This window comes from Anopheles maculipalpis, chromosome 2RL, assembly GCF_943734695.1.
Source record: "Anopheles maculipalpis chromosome 2RL, idAnoMacuDA_375_x, whole genome shotgun sequence".
Classification (NCBI taxonomy): Eukaryota; Metazoa; Arthropoda; class Insecta; order Diptera; family Culicidae; genus Anopheles; species Anopheles maculipalpis.
In genome coordinates, this window is record NC_064871.1 from 5,752,943 (window position 1) to 5,770,658 (window position 17,716).

The window sequence follows — 17,716 nt, forward strand, 5'->3', positions numbered from 1 at the left end:
ATTTCACATTTTCCTACAGTCAACACAAAAGCTTCCATTGTTTTCCCACACAATTCTCATTTCCCGAGCATTTTACCCACCAAAAAATCACACTAATTGGAACAAATTCCAATTCATTCTACCACGAATGAATCACGACCTTTCTGCAGCACGCATCACCTGTCTCATAAATCATACACACACCGATTCGTCACACACACCTGTCCCCGTCATGACTAACCTTGTGCTATCCTGCAGATGTGTTCGCCGTCGTGACCAAGCGTGGAACGCGCTACCGGTTAGCTGTCTACTGCGACGAAACCGTACCACCCTTTGGCCCAACGCTGCCCAATCCGCCCGAATTCGAGGTAAGTTTGGTGATGGAGTCCCCGTCCCTCATTCTCCGATAGAGCCGCCCGATACCGGTTTTACGATCATCACCATGACCCGGTTTTTGCGTAAATGAAATACAGCACTAGCCGGTTATCCTTAAAGCTTGATAGTGTTTCGACTTTGAGGGTGAAAATGTAACACATTGTAGGGGTGACCGGAGTGGGTGTGTGCCAGTAGTAAAATCTCAAACACTCAACACCATCACACCATCGGGAATGCAAATCTCATCCTCGTTAATTGACCATTTGTAGCTCCCTCTGTTTTCTGCTCACGCTTTGTCGTTCCGTGTTGAGTCCTCACAATAATTACAAGGGCGTTCGAACGCGCGCTAGACCGTCGTTTTTTTTCTCTCTCATAAAAAAGACCCTCAAAAAGAGAACACAAACTCACACAAACAACGTTACTGGGAAGTGTAGTACGCATCACGTGACTTGTAAATTACCAGCGCTACCAGTTCCTGAGAAATGTCCGTGCATAACACCGACAACGTTTCACGCATAAAAATGGCGTAGGTCGGGCAGGAAACAGAAAGTAATAAACCGCAACAAATTGGCAGACACCTACCCGAATAGAAGAGCAGCAAAGAAGCATCGTCCGATGCCCTTTGTGACAATCCGTCCGGTGAAAGTCAGCCTCCAGATGGATTATTATGGATTATAGCCGTTTTTTTCCTTCTGGTGAGCTGGCCAGCCTCGTTAGCAAGCATTGGGGAAAAGGTTTTTACCATTGCTGAAAGATCAACAAAGTCAACTTCAATATAGAAACAGGTCAAACGCCAACGCAACAAACCGATAATGGTTGCGGAACCTTTACCCGTGAGCTTTTTTTTTGCCGGTGCATGTTTTTTACTTCCATTGCTTCCTTCAAACGGCCTTGATTGAGTGAGAGAAACGCGCGAATGGTGTAAATGAATATGAAAAATCCACCAACGGGAGAGAAATGAAAAATGGTCGCCGTCCCGCGAAATTCGAAACCCCGGCGGACCCAAACAAACCATAACGGTTGAATGTTGCTGGATTACGAGCGTCGGTGAAGCTACAAGTAAATTGTTGTTTTTCTATTTTTTATTGCTTTTGCCTTTGGAAAGGAATTTATGGGGAGGTAAATGGTATGGAAATATGATTTTTTGGATTAGCTTTTTCTGGGAACAAGTTTAATTTTTATCATGTAAACCGGCTCTAGAATTTTCTGGCCATATATTTTTCCCCCCAGAGAGTGTATAACAGTTTTGTACAAAATTTGGTATGCTAATTAATTGTGTTTCAATGTAAATTTAGCTGTAAAATGTTTTGTTAGAACGGTTTTAATTAGTATAACAGTTGTATAACAGTATGTACTAAGAAATTAAACTAGTTCAGCTCAATTCCCTCAATTCTTTTTCCATTTTTTTTATTGTAATATGATCCCAAAATTATGGTGAACGAAAGGGCTTATTAGGCACCTACTATAGCTTTATAAAAGTTTATACTTAAAGTCCGCAACTGATACCTTTAAGCAGGGGCAAAAATATTGCCATCAAACCAAGCAGTAACCTTCCCACAGCCAAAAGCTATTAAAATGACGAAATGGTCCCTGCTTGACCATTCGGAAAGATGATTCGACACTAGGAACAAATAAAATAATACGGAAATAAAACCCCAATTCCACTCACAACAACAAAAAATCATGTACTAGCGTGTTTCTGGTATGGTTGTATGTTAAAGTTTTTTTCTTTTTTCTCTTTCTCTCTCTCTCTCTCTCTCTCTCTCATTTACTCTCTTCTTGATCCATCTGCATCATCGTAAACCTGACGACCCGTGGACGAACGGGATGGTAATGGTCCAATTTCACTGACCGACCGACCGTCCAAACATCGGCCTCCAACATCCACCAGGATCCCGCCGTCTTCCGGGACTTTCTGCTGGTGAAGCTGATCAACGGTGAGAAGGCCACCTTTCAAACGCCAACCTTTGCAAGGAAGCGTGAACGGACGCTGGAAATGTTGATAAAGGATCTGTACGAGGAGTATGTGCACGACAATAAAATGGTAAGTGTGAGACAGAATGTGATGTCCGCAATGCTTTAGATTCCTTTCCGGCCTGCGTTATTTAGCTTGTGACGTAAAGAAAACACAGCTCAGCGAGTGAGTGTCCGGTGTGTGGCATGCGAATCGGATGTTGCATTGTTTATTTTTGAAATAGCATCTTGAAGGTAGGATAAGGCTCGACAAGTCTTAGTTTTCCCACTGTTTACAGAGTAAACAAACGAAACAATTAATGCGATGTACTATCTGGACCCTTCAGACGAGCTTCGAGACACAATCCTTGGATGAATTTAAGAAGTCAAAAAGCCAACTGATAAAACATTCCTCTGTTTCTCTTTCAGAATATGCTGAATAGACGAGCATTCTCGGAGGTCCTTTACGATGCACCACGCACGTCAAAGCTGAAGGAAGACGCCCGCCAGGTGGAGTTTGTTCGAATCGGTCAAGCACTGAAGCTGGAAGCGATCGTACGGGGTGATGCACCGACCAGCATCGCGTCGGCCGGCACAGTCTTCAAGCGTCCACCCTGGGAACCGCACTGCTTCTATCCCACGTTCCAGCCGCGGAACGATCTGGTCGGCGATAGCTGGGGCCAGGATCAGCTCTTCCTAGCCTCGGACGAAGGTACATATCTGATCAAGGAGGACCAAACGCACCGGGTCGTGTTCGACAAGACGCTCTGCGTGAAGCAACTGAACGTGGTGGAAGATCACGGCATCATGCTGGTACGCGGTGGATCCGCTCTCCAGAAAGATGGCCACCGGATGCACGTGTTTCGGTTGAATGAATTTTCGGACGATCGGTTAGTGCAACGCTCGCGGGTCGATGTGAAAGAGCGACGGATCGAGAAAACTCGCGGTTGCCATCTGTATGCGATATCAAGGGCGGGCGAGGCACATCTGCGGATGGCGGTAGCTGTGGGCAGAAAATTGCTGATCTATCAGTGGAAACATACTGCTGCCTGGACGTCCTGGTGCCCGAATAGCGATAACGATACGGTGGAAGGATTTCTGTTTCTCAAAGAAATTCATCTACACGATTCACCGACGATCATGACGATACTAGAAGGATCATGTCCTAATGCGGGGTTGCTTATTTGCGTTGGGTATCGGCATCACTTTGAAATTGTGTCCGAGCTGACCGGACATGCGACGAAGCTGCACGAAACGGACACGTTGAAGCGTACCCAAACACATCTGGTGGCTGCGCTGGATCTTTACGATGGACAGGACACGGAAATTCTGCTGTGCTATAATCGTGAGTTTTTTCCGGTGTGCCTTCGTTAGCGCAGGTTTGATGTCTAATGCCCATTTCTGTTTCAGATACATGTCACTTCCAGAAGCTATCGGAGGAGTGCAACAATAGCACCGAGTTTGACTTCCAGTTTAATACGCCACCGTCGTCGGTTGTGTGCGCCTTTCCCTACATTATCGCATTTACACCGGATACGATGGAGATCCGGCTGCTCGTCAACGGAAATCTCGTGCACACCGTTACAATGGCCGAGCTGCAGCTCATTACATCCAAGAAAGATATCTTCTTCGTTACGACTGCTCCCGAGTTCATTCCCAAAGGTGCCAAACTACGTGGTCTCGATGCGGAAGATCACGAACAGATGAACAAACCCAGAATCGAGGAGAGTCGAGTTGTACCCGATACAGACGATTCCTCCACAAGCCCTGGCCGTAGCAGACTGAGCTCAGACGAGGAGAACTCTTCCGGAGCACCGGCTGCACCTGCTCTCGAGTCGGATGCGAACGAATCGAGCAAGGAAACGAGCGTCGGTGGACTAACAACACCCCAGATACAGCGCGCAAAGTCACTTCAAAACCCCAAACCAGAGCCGGAAATTAGCAAACCGAAAGAGGTCACCCTCTCGGTGGACGATCTGAAGCGACCAATTTCCAAGAGTAACTCATACGGTGAAGCAGGCTCCTCCTTTTCCATACCGACCACTACGTGTAGTAAAGATCTGGCGAAACATTTCGGTGCTCAACCGCTCCCGAACACCAAGGATCTTTGTAGACACTTTGGGGAAGCATCCGTGCCGCCCAACTCACCACGCAACAGCACGATCGTGAAGGGTACATCGCCCAGCTCACCGACGCGTAAATCCTTCATCCGTCAGCCGACGCTCAATCTGGGCAAATCGCAGACGAACGAAGGCGAAACATCACCTTCGAACGGGTCCTCCAACAGTAAGCCGTTGCGCATCTACCGTATACCGCTCACGAATCTGACCGGCACTCACGTGCAGTCGCACCACTATCACTATCCAAGCAATGATCCTGCCAAAAAGCCGATAGCGATCGCTACCAAGATGCATCCAAGTGCGGCGATTGCGGCGGCAGTCGTCACCCGGCCAAGCGAAAGTGCTCAGGAGCGGGTGCGTCAGCTGCAGTCGTCGAACGAGGAGGATGAGGAGGGTATCTCACCGTCGGACGAGTCGCACGGTGAGCTGGCGGAAGCGGTCGAAGTGGTCGTTCCACCGACGCTGAGCATTTTCGATCAAATTCAGCAAGATCTGCAGGAGCTCAGCATGAAGGATAAGCACGAGCAGGACGAGCTGTGCAATTCGGTCCTGACGCCATTGTAAACGCGAACCGGTATTAGACGTCTCTTGCTGCCACTGACTGGGAGAGTTTTTTTGTGGGAGGGTATAAGGTGTACACTACAAACACGCACACATACAAAACTAAGCAAATGGTTTCATCATTAAGCGCGCATGCGTTTTGTTGATGTTAGGTAAGGTAAACAAAAAAATGGCGGCATGGTATGATCGTGATCGCCACACTTCGTTATACACTGAGTACTGAGGGAGTGCAGGCAGTGCGCAATATATTGGAACTGACTTAGCGGCATCTGCATATGGAAAATGAAGTGTGAGAATGGAAAGTTTGTAAGGTTTTCGTGAAATGGTTAATGGTTCTGATGTTCGGTTTCGGATCAAGGATCAATTCAATCGAGCCCCTTGAATTGGTCCCACCCATACTCGCTCGCTGTTCCAGCAGCAATCCGCTGGAACATCCGAACCAAGACAATTTCTTGTGTTGAGTAATTTTTAGCCATGATGTATTGGGACGCTCGGCAGGGGAAGAGTGATGTTCATTATCGATAATTAACAAAACTAAACTACCAGTAGCTCTAAATAATCGAATAACACACAATAACGTACAACTAACACGATATCGCAGGTGTTGAACAATATATCTTGAAAAACCAAAAATTAAAACAGGCAAAACAGGACTGGCCGACTGCTGATTAGTAATAAAGATGTAACAGAAAGCAAAAGAAAGAGTATTTATGCGAAAGGACGCCACTGTCGCCATGTTGGAACTAGTGCTCATCACAAGTATTTAGTAGGACACACATACACATATACTATATAGAGGAAATCATGCTGTACACATGACCATGGCAGGAAAGACAAACCAAAAATTGTCCTCCGTACAATTCCACACAAATACACACACACACGCGGAGGAGAAGACCAACGCCGGCGTTATCTATTTATCTTCTCTCGTGAGGTCCTCACACTCTACTCTACGTACAAGTACACACAAAATTCTACACGGAGGCGGCAGTTGTTGTTTCCCTGTTTTCTTGCGCTGTGACAAAACAAAAGAAGCTAAACAGATTAATGTTAGTACACGATGCTTAGGAAGTTGAGTAGTAATTGTCCTACCCTAGAGAAGATGTCCCAAAACCACTATCACTGGAATCTAATCTCGTCCGTTCCGTCGAAATGTTCTACAAAAAAAAAAAGAGTTGCGATAGATGGATGGAACTAGATCAACTAGACACACATACAGAAATGCTATATGTTACATCGTTGAAATGATGCAAACCAAAGAGAGAAACAAACACGCACATATTACCGAACTGTATTTACTTGCAAGAAAACTACTATTACACTACTATTATGCTATTATTTACACTTTGCTAGAGGAGCCTACATCCGTGTTGCTCACAACCTGAGTGGGACCGGGATCACAGTTTTATTGTGTGGAGAGGTACACGATCGTGAAAACAGAAAAGCAAATAAAGGGTTTTAGTTTAGTTGAATGACTTACCGTTTTGAGTTACTCTTATTTCATCCACGTTTGTGATGACTTACTGATGTCCTTGATAACTTCCTGTTATGATAATGGAACTTCCTGTTCATCCAAAAAGGAGTCTTTTTGGATGATTCAGGAGAATCTTTCCATTTACTTCATAGCTGAAGATTCATCTGAGATTGACTGGATTGTCCGGTGTAATTCTCATGACATGCATTGCACTTTGTACTTGTGGACAGTTTAGTATTTTTATATATCAAAGCACAAATTTATTATCCTGTATTCGTCCTCCTGGAAGGTCTTAATTCGTTTACATGCCTTTAGCTAATTGCACTCTTCCAACAATACTTCTCCTTGCTCTACATGAGTTTCGTTCAATTTAGGCTAGGACAAGGGATACAAAAAACCTCAAAAATATGGATACAAAAAAGACATCCATTCTCTAGTGTTTCTATTTCTCTTTTCTGCCTTACCTAGAGAGAACCGGGTTTGTTACGTGTACACAGATTGACTTAATTAATATCACTCGTTTTGTTTTATGATCAGTGTCATAAATTAGCATCTATCGCAGCTTTCGCTCTCTCTTTCTCTTTCTTGGAGTTGTTGGAATACGATCTAAAATCAAACTAATTCCGACGTCCGTTGGTGATGAATTTTGATCCATTTCTACAAACTATCTCTGCGAACCAGATTGTCGTCGTATGTCGAAGATGACTAATGACTAGATCAAAATCTACTCGCAATGCACCGTAAATATTGTGCAGAATTCTAATCTCCGACCGACAGGACGTATTCCTTTCTTGTTTTCCAAACAAAACACGAAAGCAGAGAGGCCAATGCTGGTAGATCTTACAATCTAAACGGGGTTAATGAGTACGGTTTCGTATAATACAACTTTTGCTTAAGTACAATTCACAATATACGGCCGGATGTTCGGCCTATAAGGTGGTTAGTATCAATATAAGTACGCATCGGGCTCGCCGTGTATGCAGGCCTGCAGCTCCAAAGTCTTAAAACCTAGTGCACAGGAAGGGACAAACCGATCGCGAGTCGACCAGTTTTAGCACGCACCAACTTGTGCGGAAAATACCGAGCGACGAACAATTTGCGGCTAAAGCTACAATAGTTTGCAGGCAGGAAAAGCGCCCAGATGCGTCACGCAAACGCCTGGCTAGCGGCTAGCAAGTAGGCGTTTCAAATCGTCAAATCTTCCCAATCTTCCTTCTCTCGCTCGGATAGCTCGATCCGGAACGAGACGACGGCATGCTTGAGCAGATCGTGACACATCGGCGTAAGCGGATTGTGCCGCAGATCGACCACCTCGAGCGAATCGGACGTGATGATTTCGTCCCGATCGATGTCGATGATGGCGTTATTGTTGGCCTTCAGCTCGCGTAGCTTGGGCATCTTAAACACGACGGCGGGCAGTGTGATGAAGGTGTTGTGGGATATGTCCAGTGTTTCCAGCGAGTGCAAATCGGCCAGTTCGTCGGGTAGTCGGGCCATTTGGTTGTGCGACAAGTTGAGATCTGTGGAGTAAAAGGGCGAACGATTTAGTACGGTGCACTAGTGGATAGTGAGAAAAGGTAGCTCAACCTGTGATAAAGCTGAACTTGACAGCAAACTTGGGAGATATCTTCGTAATTACATTGCTGCTCAAATCACATGTCTTCAACTCGGTGTGTCTCATCAGATGGTAGACTGCATCCGGCACCTGGATCAGCTCGCATTCCGAAAGATCTGAAAAAATATCGGAGAACCATCATTAGAAGCAAATCAACTCAAAGAACATTGATCAAAACAGATTCTTTAAAGCTTAATCATACTTAAATGCTTCGATTCTAATGCATCCTCGCATCGATTTACAACTTTTGCTACAAAAGATGCCATACTGTTACGATTCTAACTACACCACGTTTCCTATTAATAATACACTTTATGGTACTAGCTTTTGAGAAAAAACACCGAACCGGCCACTCCGACTCTCGAAGTAAAAGAAATCTGATACTAAAAATAGCACTGACTTCACCACCCACTAAAACGGCTAGGGGAGCTAGCGCTTAGCTGAATTACTCTGGATGATGCAATTCATCAAACACAACTACAGCCAACAGTCATCGACAGGCGTTTTAAATAAATTTTCACCTTTTGATAAACTTTTTTCACTGTAATTTACACACTTCTAACCTTTAAAAAGGTTTAAAAATAAACGTTTCGAAATAACTGGGCTTAAAAATCATTTTTAGCAAGCAGATTTGTTTACATTCACAACAGGTGATTGCGACACATAAACAAACGGGCTAACTGTCATTTCGACCTGAAACGCTTTGATGAACATAACGGTGAATTCAGGAGTTCAGTTTGAATTGTACGATGAAGCGTTGAAGCGTTTTGATGTGAATTTGTAATTTTTCGTTGAACAACACATTTTGCTTTGGGAATTAACTTTTTCTTTAGTTTTGCTACAATTCAACCATAAAATGATTCTTTCCTGTGTAGCAAAGCTCTTGTTGCGAAACACTTCCTCAATGGTAACATTTTACTGCGCCCCTCCTTATCATGCCCGCATCATGTTGACCTATTTTAGCGGTCATTCGTGCACATGCGCCACCGTACTGATCTAGCCCAATAATAAACGGAAGCAAAATTCGTTTCTTCTCTCACACACACACACACGATCTAGACAAAGCACCACAAGTTCGTTGACGGTTCAGTGGTTTGAGGTAGCTGTTTAGCCTGCGCTTTAAATCTATCGGTCGGTTCGTGTGTTATCAGCTTCCATTCGGTGTCGATGATATCGTGTACTACCGCTGTATTGCCGCGTAATTTACAAGGGCACTTGTTTACCTGCAAAACACAACACCAGACGGGTCGGAGTCTTTGTCATGGACCTTTTAACGGTTTGCCGTCGTCGTTGTTGTTCGTGGGTGCACTCGAGAGAAGTCATCGAGTGGGATCGCCAGCAACGATGAACTAATGATACTACGCGATAACGTAATATTGCGTGCTTTCTTCGGCGCGTAATACATTTTCAAATCCGGCACAATCGATGGCGCATCGTTTACAGATCCGGTAAGTGGCGAAAAGCAACAACAATCTTACATCCAATCTGAATCCGACGCAGGGAAATGCGAGAGGAGAAATTGGAAAAATAAGCCTGTAATGATGAAGCGTACTGCTCCACTCAACAGCAGACACTCGGAAGTGGATTCTGTTGATAGGTATGAGCCGGAAAAAAGGCCTTACCAAACAAACATAACAATGACGAAAAGTGTGCGCCGCCGTCGCGAAGCAGGATGTGTGTAGCACCGGCCATTCCGACGTTCCGATAGAAGGCACGAACTGCCTCACTACGGTGGCGGGCAGTGGAATCATTTTCAATATGCTGCTCCATTGTTGCCATTACATCACCACGGGCTAATATAATGATCGATGCTCCGCCACACACGTGCAATGCCGTGCAATGGCAGTTTTCCGCCATAACGCTGGATAGGAATGGCCAGTGAAAATGGTTTACTGCCAAACACGAGCTGCGTGTGGTGGCAATTGCTTTCCGAATCAGTGGAAAAACCGTCCCCCAACCTCAATTTTTCCGATGCTGCGTCAAAGACCGCACTCGAGGTCGCGATCGTTCGTTTCGTTGGGGTTTTCCGCAAGTGCGCAATCCGATCCCGGTCGGTCACCGGAAAATTCATAAATCACCCCCTCATGTAGTGGTGCAAGAGGTGGCGGATGAGAGTGTGAGTGGACAAGACAAGGAACGAAGTCCTCTACTGACAGACAGGCTAGACCGCAATAGGGATCAGAATTTCTCTGGCCGGTCTTCCGAAATCGGTGCCAAAGACGTACAAAGACTGCGTCCCGGTTTGAGTTTATTTACACAAAAACGTATACAGTCGGCCGTGGCCGGTTTGCTTCCCATTACGGCTTAAAGCAAATGGGAAAACGCAAATTGGCAGACCTTCTTCGTGTTCTGGGCGATTCTTCCTAGTGCGTAAAATAAGGATAATTTTTTTTTTGCACAATTCTTTACTCACAAAGACGACATTCACTTTTCTCACGCGTTCCTGTTTTTGTGTTTTACAGTAAAAAAGAGCGATGTGATGAAAACCGTTGCGAAAACAGAGGGGATTTTCACTCCAAACGGAAAACAATATCCAATCAATCTGCAACAGGAAGCGCCGTGGGTGGAATGTTTTACATGAATTAAATGTATTTGAATGTAAAAACACACACACACACGCCTGACCTGAATATTGTTAATTCATGGTGGAATGGGCACAATATAAAAATGAAGCGATTTTTTGTTTGATTTTGTGTCGCATAAAGAGAACCGAGCCGCCCTTTTACACAATTGTTGTAATTCAACCGTTTAATCGTCCGGTACTTATGAAATTATGCTGTAACGTTTAACACATAATAAAGCGGCAGCTTGCGATTGCACCTATGTTGCTTTCCATTTCATTTCTGTTAAGCGATATGAATCATCCCTGCAAGTGTGTGTTAGCATTATCGCATCCATCAGCATCGGGAAAGGGAAATTTAAATTTACCGACACCACAATCAGCAACGCGCACACGAGGCAGCGAGTACCGGTGTTGATCTAAACGCTCGAAATGGTCAAAATCGCGATACACGGCGCGCAATGGATCTTGAACGCGTGACTTTGACGGGCGCCAAGAGTTAAGAGACATCAGCACGCATTTCCATTTGCTATGGGTTCATCTCCTACGCCGATTGGTTGATTAGATCTGATTAATAGGGAGAAAATGGTGATCCTCCCGGGGGTACAGGGGCGATTCCGTACGTCTCCAGATGGTGTGGAGTGCGACTCACGATCAGATAAGAAGGCAACTCGAGGGACGTCCATTGCCGTTGGTTAAGATTGACCCAACAATTCGCGTTTAGCGGCATTTGTGAATAATTATGTGACATTGTATCAGTCGGTCGTGTCACGTGTTTGGTGAATGCTCTTACAAAATGGCCATAATTGGGGAACAGTTTTTTTTTGTCGGATGCTTCTAAAATTCAATGGTGAGACGTTTTGATCAAACAGAATGGTGTGATTGTTATTTAACTAGTAATGAAATTCGAACTATTAATCGATCCAAACTTTCCAAACATGTCAGCACAAGAAACGAATAAATAAGCTGTGACTATAAGGAATTATTTACCTACTAAGGACACACAGTCTCATTCAATTTTCTCAAAATTTCAAAAAGAAGGAGTCCAGTAATGATGCTGCAGCAGCGCCGGTCTTCGCACGAGAGGTTCGGAGCTCATATCTCATCCAAACTGTTCCCCCGTAGTGAGGACTGACTCTTCCATTACATGGTGTCTAGTAAGCCATTCGATGGTTGGCATGATCCAGCAGAGTCATAAGGACAAAATTCACAAAATTCTCACTAGGACAAGCGCTTGGAATTTTTCTCAAATTTTATGCAGAATTTTGTTTATGGTATAATGCGCGTCGGCTTGCCGGTAGCGAAAGCAGCTTGATGGCTAATCACCATGGGAATCCCCAGCATTCAATCTCCACAGGACTCTCTTGGCGCCTTTTTCTAGGTTTAGGGATCTTAATTGACCGCAAAAGGTCATTCCAGCAATCTAATGACTTGCCAGACTGGCTGATGCCATGTTACTTGATAGTTAGTCCTCGTGTAAAACCCGGAACTCTACCCTATTTGTCTGGCGTATGCCTGGTCGTATGTAAATCAAGTCAAGGGAGCAGGAAATGGTGGACAGGGATCTCTGAAGATTCTAGCGCCAAAGGAAATGAAGACATTATTCTATACAAGAAAGGTAGAGGAAATGCTTGATTGGTTGGTAAGTTAATACAGACTTTGAATCATTACACGGACTTCTTCCTTTTGATCAATTTGATTGATTACCTTCTTTAGACGAACTTCTAAATTTTATATTTTGAATAATAAAAATAATATTTGGAATTCGAGTCAAAAAACTAATTTGGGAACTATACAAACTATCCTCAAGTACTGCTATGAAGCTATCAATTATTCAACTTTAAAAAATCTGCTTCCAAATTGTTAGTGATACATGCTTTTAGATTAAGTTCTATATAAAAAAAATCAGTCAGTTGAATAGTAAGTCGTACAAAAATCTAGATGGGTTTTCATACCGATAATTTTTAATTGGGCGTGATATTCATCCTATTTCTCTTTGGAAACGGCACAAGTCTTTACTGGAAACTGTAAAGACTTGTGCCGAAATCGACTGCTCAATCACACTCAATAGTAGACGCATCGCTAAACAGTTTAACCACTCTGTTTTATTCCTCATCGCAATAAAATCGATCTACACTAGACCACAAGAGCCGATCATTTCTTCGGCTGCAAAGTTGCAACAAATGTGCCACCAAAAAACAGTAAGTAACCTGGCTGGCAAGTAGTTTAAGGTCAACCACGAGCACTTTGTTCACACCCGCGAACCCATAAAGACGATGGGATGGGATGGAAAAGTGTCATTTTTCAAACAAACAAAAAAAAAACCGCCCCCTTAAACCGCCCTTTATCATGCGACCGACTCTCCGTTTCATCGTGGAAAACTAGGCCAACAGCGCGTTTTCCGCTTTTGTTTTGATGCTTTTACTTTCTCGCTGATGTAACCGTCTCACCGTGTTCGGTTTTGGTGGCAAAAATTGAAGGCTTATGTTCGCTTATTCAACCGTTTGATTTTTTGGACGAGTCGAACCGTGCAACAGGGCGATCGGCGTTCGGCTTAAGCCGATGCTTAGTTGTAAAGCAAGTCAATAAATAAACAGAAACCGAACCGAAGAAAAAACAGTATGGCACCGTTTTCTTCGCTCACTGGCAGTTTGTTCGATTGCGCGAGATTTTCGATGATTCAGAGGGTGCATTATTGCGCAAAAGGTGCAGCATATGCATGGGGGCGGGTGGCTGTGGGCTCCCTTAGCTCTGGAGCGTCATGCGCGCGCACACACACGATGCATTGCGGTGCATTCGACTGCAAGGGAAAGTCACAAACAATCGAACCAATGTTGGAGAACCTGCAACACACACGTTGCTTCATTTTATGGCGTTCCCATCTGTTTAACCTAGATGGACCGATTTTTCCTTCGTTTTGTTGCAAAAGTTGTATGGGAAAAGGCGTTTCATGCCATCGATTAGTGACCTTCTTTTTTTCGATCTCTGTACCTCTCTTTCTTGCTCTAGGAAATGGATAGTAATTACAATTATTATCGCAATTTACAATTATTGATTCGATTAAGGTTTGTTTTTTTCCTGATTTTTTTTGTTTGATTTTTTCTCGACTTTGTCTTCAAATGACACTTCGGAACGATCGAACAAGCCACATTGCATCACATTTAAAGGTGCACAAACGGTAGGATTATTACACGAGCGGGCAAGATTCGATTACGATGATTAAGGGAAATGATTTAATAATTAAGATAAAGCTGTACATTACAGCATGCAATGCCTAAATGTAAGTCAAGAGTGCGCATACAGAAAATAAAAACCGAAGAAAAGCTGCGCAATTTTAATAGCCAACGATTTTCTGTTTTCATACACACAAAATCCCAACAACAGGTGCAGCTCTCATCATCATAAATCATTTTAGCGTCTTTTGATCCCCATAAAAGGAAAACTGGAAGACGTCAGCCGACGACGCGGGCCCCGACATATTCGCAGGAGATGTCTTAATCGGCCGTAGACATGTGTCAAGCCCTTTGCGGTGCGGTTCATTCTTCGCTTTCCCTATATGAAAATGAATTATGAGTTGTCCGGACCTACACACACACTCACAGACGCGCGCGAGCTGCGATCACGATTTTTGCCACCCAACTTCATCGCAACTCCACATGCTTGGACACATCTTGCCTGCTTGAAGCTCACACTGCGTGTGAGCTTGCTGGGTTACCTTATAAGGGCTAATTCTGACTGCTACTGCCGCCCGGACCCAGCTAGACCAGCCCAACCGAAAGATCAATGATCAAGCCTGCTGACCTCGGGGGACAAGGCTCGGAACACAATCAGGAAGCCTTCTCGCGCTCAAAACCCCTTCGCGAAGAAGGAAGGCGCCACACACATGCAGCACGGGAGTTAGCGTGTTTTTTTTAATTTAAATTCAAAACAGTCGAAGCCTCAACAATGTGTGTGTGTGTGTGTTTTATTATGCAACTGAGCATAACGCAGAAGTGCGCAAAACAATTGCGGGTGAAATGTTGGTAAAAATAAACAAACTTAAGCCCTTGCTGGCCGGAAGCGATTGAGAAGGTGTTAGTTTAATAAAGACTAAACTACGTCAAACTTCCTAATAATTTCCTGTTTTTTCCTCCGTTACATCAACATCATTGCGTTACATGAAGCCATTCTTACATTCCTTATAGGGGTGTGTTTTTAACAGCTTAACTCCACTCCACTCCACTACCAGTCCAACTTGACCCAGTTATGCTAATGCTTCCCGGCAACAGCATGCTTAATCCAGCATAAATTAATCCATATCACAGGCCCGGTTCGAATGGCGCGAATCGACACGTTTATACTATCCGTTCGGTTGCCCCAACTGTTGACTACTAATGGACAATCGCTGTCAGCGGCCGGTAAGTAGTGAGTCAGTGTCGTTGTTGATGTTGTGGCGGGCTACACCATTTCCTTTCGGGAAGATAATTTTAGGTCAACGAAACGATCGCGATCGCAAATGATTCATGGCCCCAAAACATCACGTCTCACTTCACGTGCTGATCAGACAAGATCAGAGAGACGGTAGAAGGCGCGATCTGGCGTACGGGATAGTTTGTTGTGAATTTCACTTTCATCCTCAGCGACGTAATCGTGAAGGGCCGACGGGATGGAAGAAGAAAAAGATCGGAAGTCTTTTTTTATCTTGGCACACATTTGTACATTTGATTACAATTTAATAGCGATTACAGCATCGGATTGTTTGAAGGGAACGAGTTCGGTGCTGGCCGACATCAATTCCGCCATCGAACACTATACGTGAAGCGTCCAAAAAGTCGATCAGTCTACAGCACGCGAGTTCGTCCAAGACCATTAGGGGTGCGTTTACAGCACTATAAAACCCGGTCATCGAGAGTTAAGTTAATCGCTTACAGTCATCGACCGTAAAGCGCTGTCCACACGCTACAACAAAAATGCTGACCTGCTCTCCCTCGCCGCCGGTGGTGGCGTGCCGTGAAGATCACACATTTAAAGTCCAAACCCAGTAACCTCGAAACTCAAAAACGTATGAGAAAAATTGAATTCGCCCGTCTAGTGAAGGTGAGAGAGGGACCAGAGTTGGGGAGTTCCAAAAGACATACGCGAAAATTGTCGTCCATTGGTTGCTACCGTGCTTGGAGGGTTGGGAAATGGACGACTTAGCTAACCCGTTACCGCTTTCCCCCCCCTACAGCCCTTGCCTTGGGAGGAGGTCCAAAAAAGCACTCCAAAGTCACCTCACAGTCCCTACTCCCTCGCACAGTGGCTCTGGTGGAGATGGTTGAATGATCGCGAGCCAAAGAACAATCATCCAAACACACCAAACCAATGTCTGTGCCGTGTGTCTTTTGGAGCACGCCGTAGGTAATGCGCAATCGCGTGGCAGTGGATGGTCGTGGTGCGCAACGCAACTAAACTACGCAACGGACCCCGCATGGACGGGTGCCTGCTATCAGGCGAACTACTGTGAAGTCTTTTGACGAAACCTCAGACCCTGGGTTAGTTCGCTTTGCCCGTGCTTTACTTTATTCGGTTGGTTTTTTTTTATGCAACGATCGTGCGGCAAGCCTCAGGGAACTTCAGGTGAATGAGAGTTCTCGTTTTTAGCTATTACTAAAAATATTAAATTATTTACTTTCTGTTTCTATCTTCAAGTTATTGGTAGAAAGGAAAATTTAAGTTAAATCGCCGTAGCGGATGCTAAGGTGTGGTTAATAACGACAGGACTCTCTAGAACTTCCCCTCACAGAGGGAACCGAAAATCATTGAACCGTCTCATCCTCTCAAAATTCCCAAAAAGAATTGGAATTGAAAACCGACATTGTCCGCCGAGGAAGCCAAAATGGCCGGCTACGATTTCTTGAGGTTATAAAGCCACCCAAGAAAAAGAGTTTCACTGCCGAGTCTGGAACAAAGTTCAGCCACATCTTAAGGTATGTAACCTAAAGTTTGCTCCATTTTCTTTGCGACCTAGCGCTCAATTCTTGCAAGAGGTACCACTAACATGCCTGCGAGAGAAAATCTTCCTGAAAATCGAAAGCATCGAGAGCCGCTACCGTAAGAAAGATTCCCATTTGAAATCTTTAGACTCCCAGGACTGTCAATCATATTAAAGATATTTATTCGCTCAGTCACTAGTTAAGTCACTAGAAATTTCAATTCTGAAACGTGTTCAAACATGAAGAGATTTTATTTACAAGCGATAAAAGCCAAGTATCGTCAGTAAATGACCTATGAATCACTTGATGCACTCAAGTTCGTTTCACCACACCACAACACAACACATTCTCTCACCCACACTGAGGTATCTTCGGAAAGCCTCTAGAAAAACCTTTGATGCTTCAAGACAATCATCAACTTCCAGCATCTTTCTGCACCGTCTTCCTTAAGAACTTCCAACCATCCCTAGATTACCAATTCTTACCTAGATTGCTGTTCTCCTTCGCATCATCGCAGCGCTCCACCACGCGGATAATGCCACGGCCCGCCACCTTCGGGAAGTTAATTGTGGCGCCCATCTGCGTCAACCGCTCGACGATGTAGTCCGTGTTGTTTCCGCCATTGTTATTGCCACCATTTCCGCCTCCTCCATTGTTATTGTTGTTGTTGTTCTGCTGATCGTCACCGTTCGCTTCAGTGTTGGTAATATCGTTACCAAAATGCGTTGGGGGCCTCATTTTGGGAAGGGTTGGTTTGTTGTTGTTTTACTTCACCACTACGCAAGTTCGCAAGGCTCGCAAGGATCTTCACGCAAAGCAAACCCGGATGCACTTGTTTCGAATTTTCGCAGAAAAAAAAAAACACTTGCAATTGCACTGTTTCACAATCGATTAAATGCTCACAATCAATTCACTTCGAATTCACTTGCGCGTTTAAATGGCTTAAAAGACGTCTTTGTATGCTGCAACGACCTGCAAACCGATATGCACCGTTCCACTGTCCGAACGCGAATGATTTTGTGCTCTCGAGCGCACGGCCACGGCATCCAACAAGCGACCAGGCGAAAAACCGCGCAATTCAACCCCTCCCCACCTTCTCTACCCTTTCGCATCATCAACCCCTTT

General features: G+C 44.6%; 3 protein-coding genes across 5 annotated transcripts in view; 1 reads left to right on the top strand and 2 right to left on the bottom strand.

The window, feature by feature from the left end:
- Positions 1-4,991, top strand: part of LOC126556765 (GTPase-activating Rap/Ran-GAP domain-like protein 3) — a 73,578-nt gene extending 68,587 nt beyond the window's left edge. For all 3 annotated transcript variants that reach the window (XM_050212245.1, XM_050212243.1, XM_050212244.1), the window contains exons 10-13: positions 238-347; positions 2,246-2,398; positions 2,737-3,652; positions 3,718-4,991. In XM_050212245.1, coding sequence (XP_050068202.1) covers positions 238-347; positions 2,246-2,398; positions 2,737-3,652; positions 3,718-4,991 — 2,453 coding nt within the window. The remainder of the gene's footprint in view (positions 1-237; positions 348-2,245; positions 2,399-2,736; positions 3,653-3,717) is intronic.
- Positions 1-13,237, bottom strand: part of LOC126558945 (probable N-acetyltransferase san) — a 103,495-nt gene extending 90,258 nt beyond the window's left edge. The window contains exon 1 of the mRNA XM_050215037.1: positions 13,232-13,237. The gene's annotated coding sequence lies outside the window, so the exon portion shown is untranslated. The remainder of the gene's footprint in view (positions 1-13,231) is intronic.
- Positions 7,648-17,329, bottom strand: LOC126558903 (leucine-rich repeat-containing protein 20). Its single transcript, XM_050214988.1, has 3 exons — positions 17,077-17,329; positions 8,050-8,193; positions 7,648-7,982 (listed from the first exon to the last, which is right to left on the bottom strand). The coding sequence occupies exons 1-3, from the start codon at positions 17,327-17,329 to the stop codon at positions 7,648-7,650; spliced, it is 732 nt and encodes a 243-aa protein (XP_050070945.1).
- Between the last annotated feature and the right edge of the window lie 387 nt (positions 17,330-17,716).

Bases quoted from the DNA above. Each gene is read 5' to 3' on its own strand.
- LOC126558903 (XM_050214988.1), bottom strand. From the start codon at position 17,329: ATGAGGCCCCCAACGCATTTTGGTAACGATATTACCAACACTGAAGCG. The intron at 8,194-17,076 runs GTAAGAATTGGT...ATATTTTTTCAG, and splicing joins GAAGGAGAACAGCAATCTAG to ATCTTTCGGAATGCGAGCTG. The intron at 7,983-8,049 runs GTTGAGCTACCT...TTTACTCCACAG, and splicing joins CAAGTTCAGCTTTATCACAG to ATCTCAACTTGTCGCACAAC.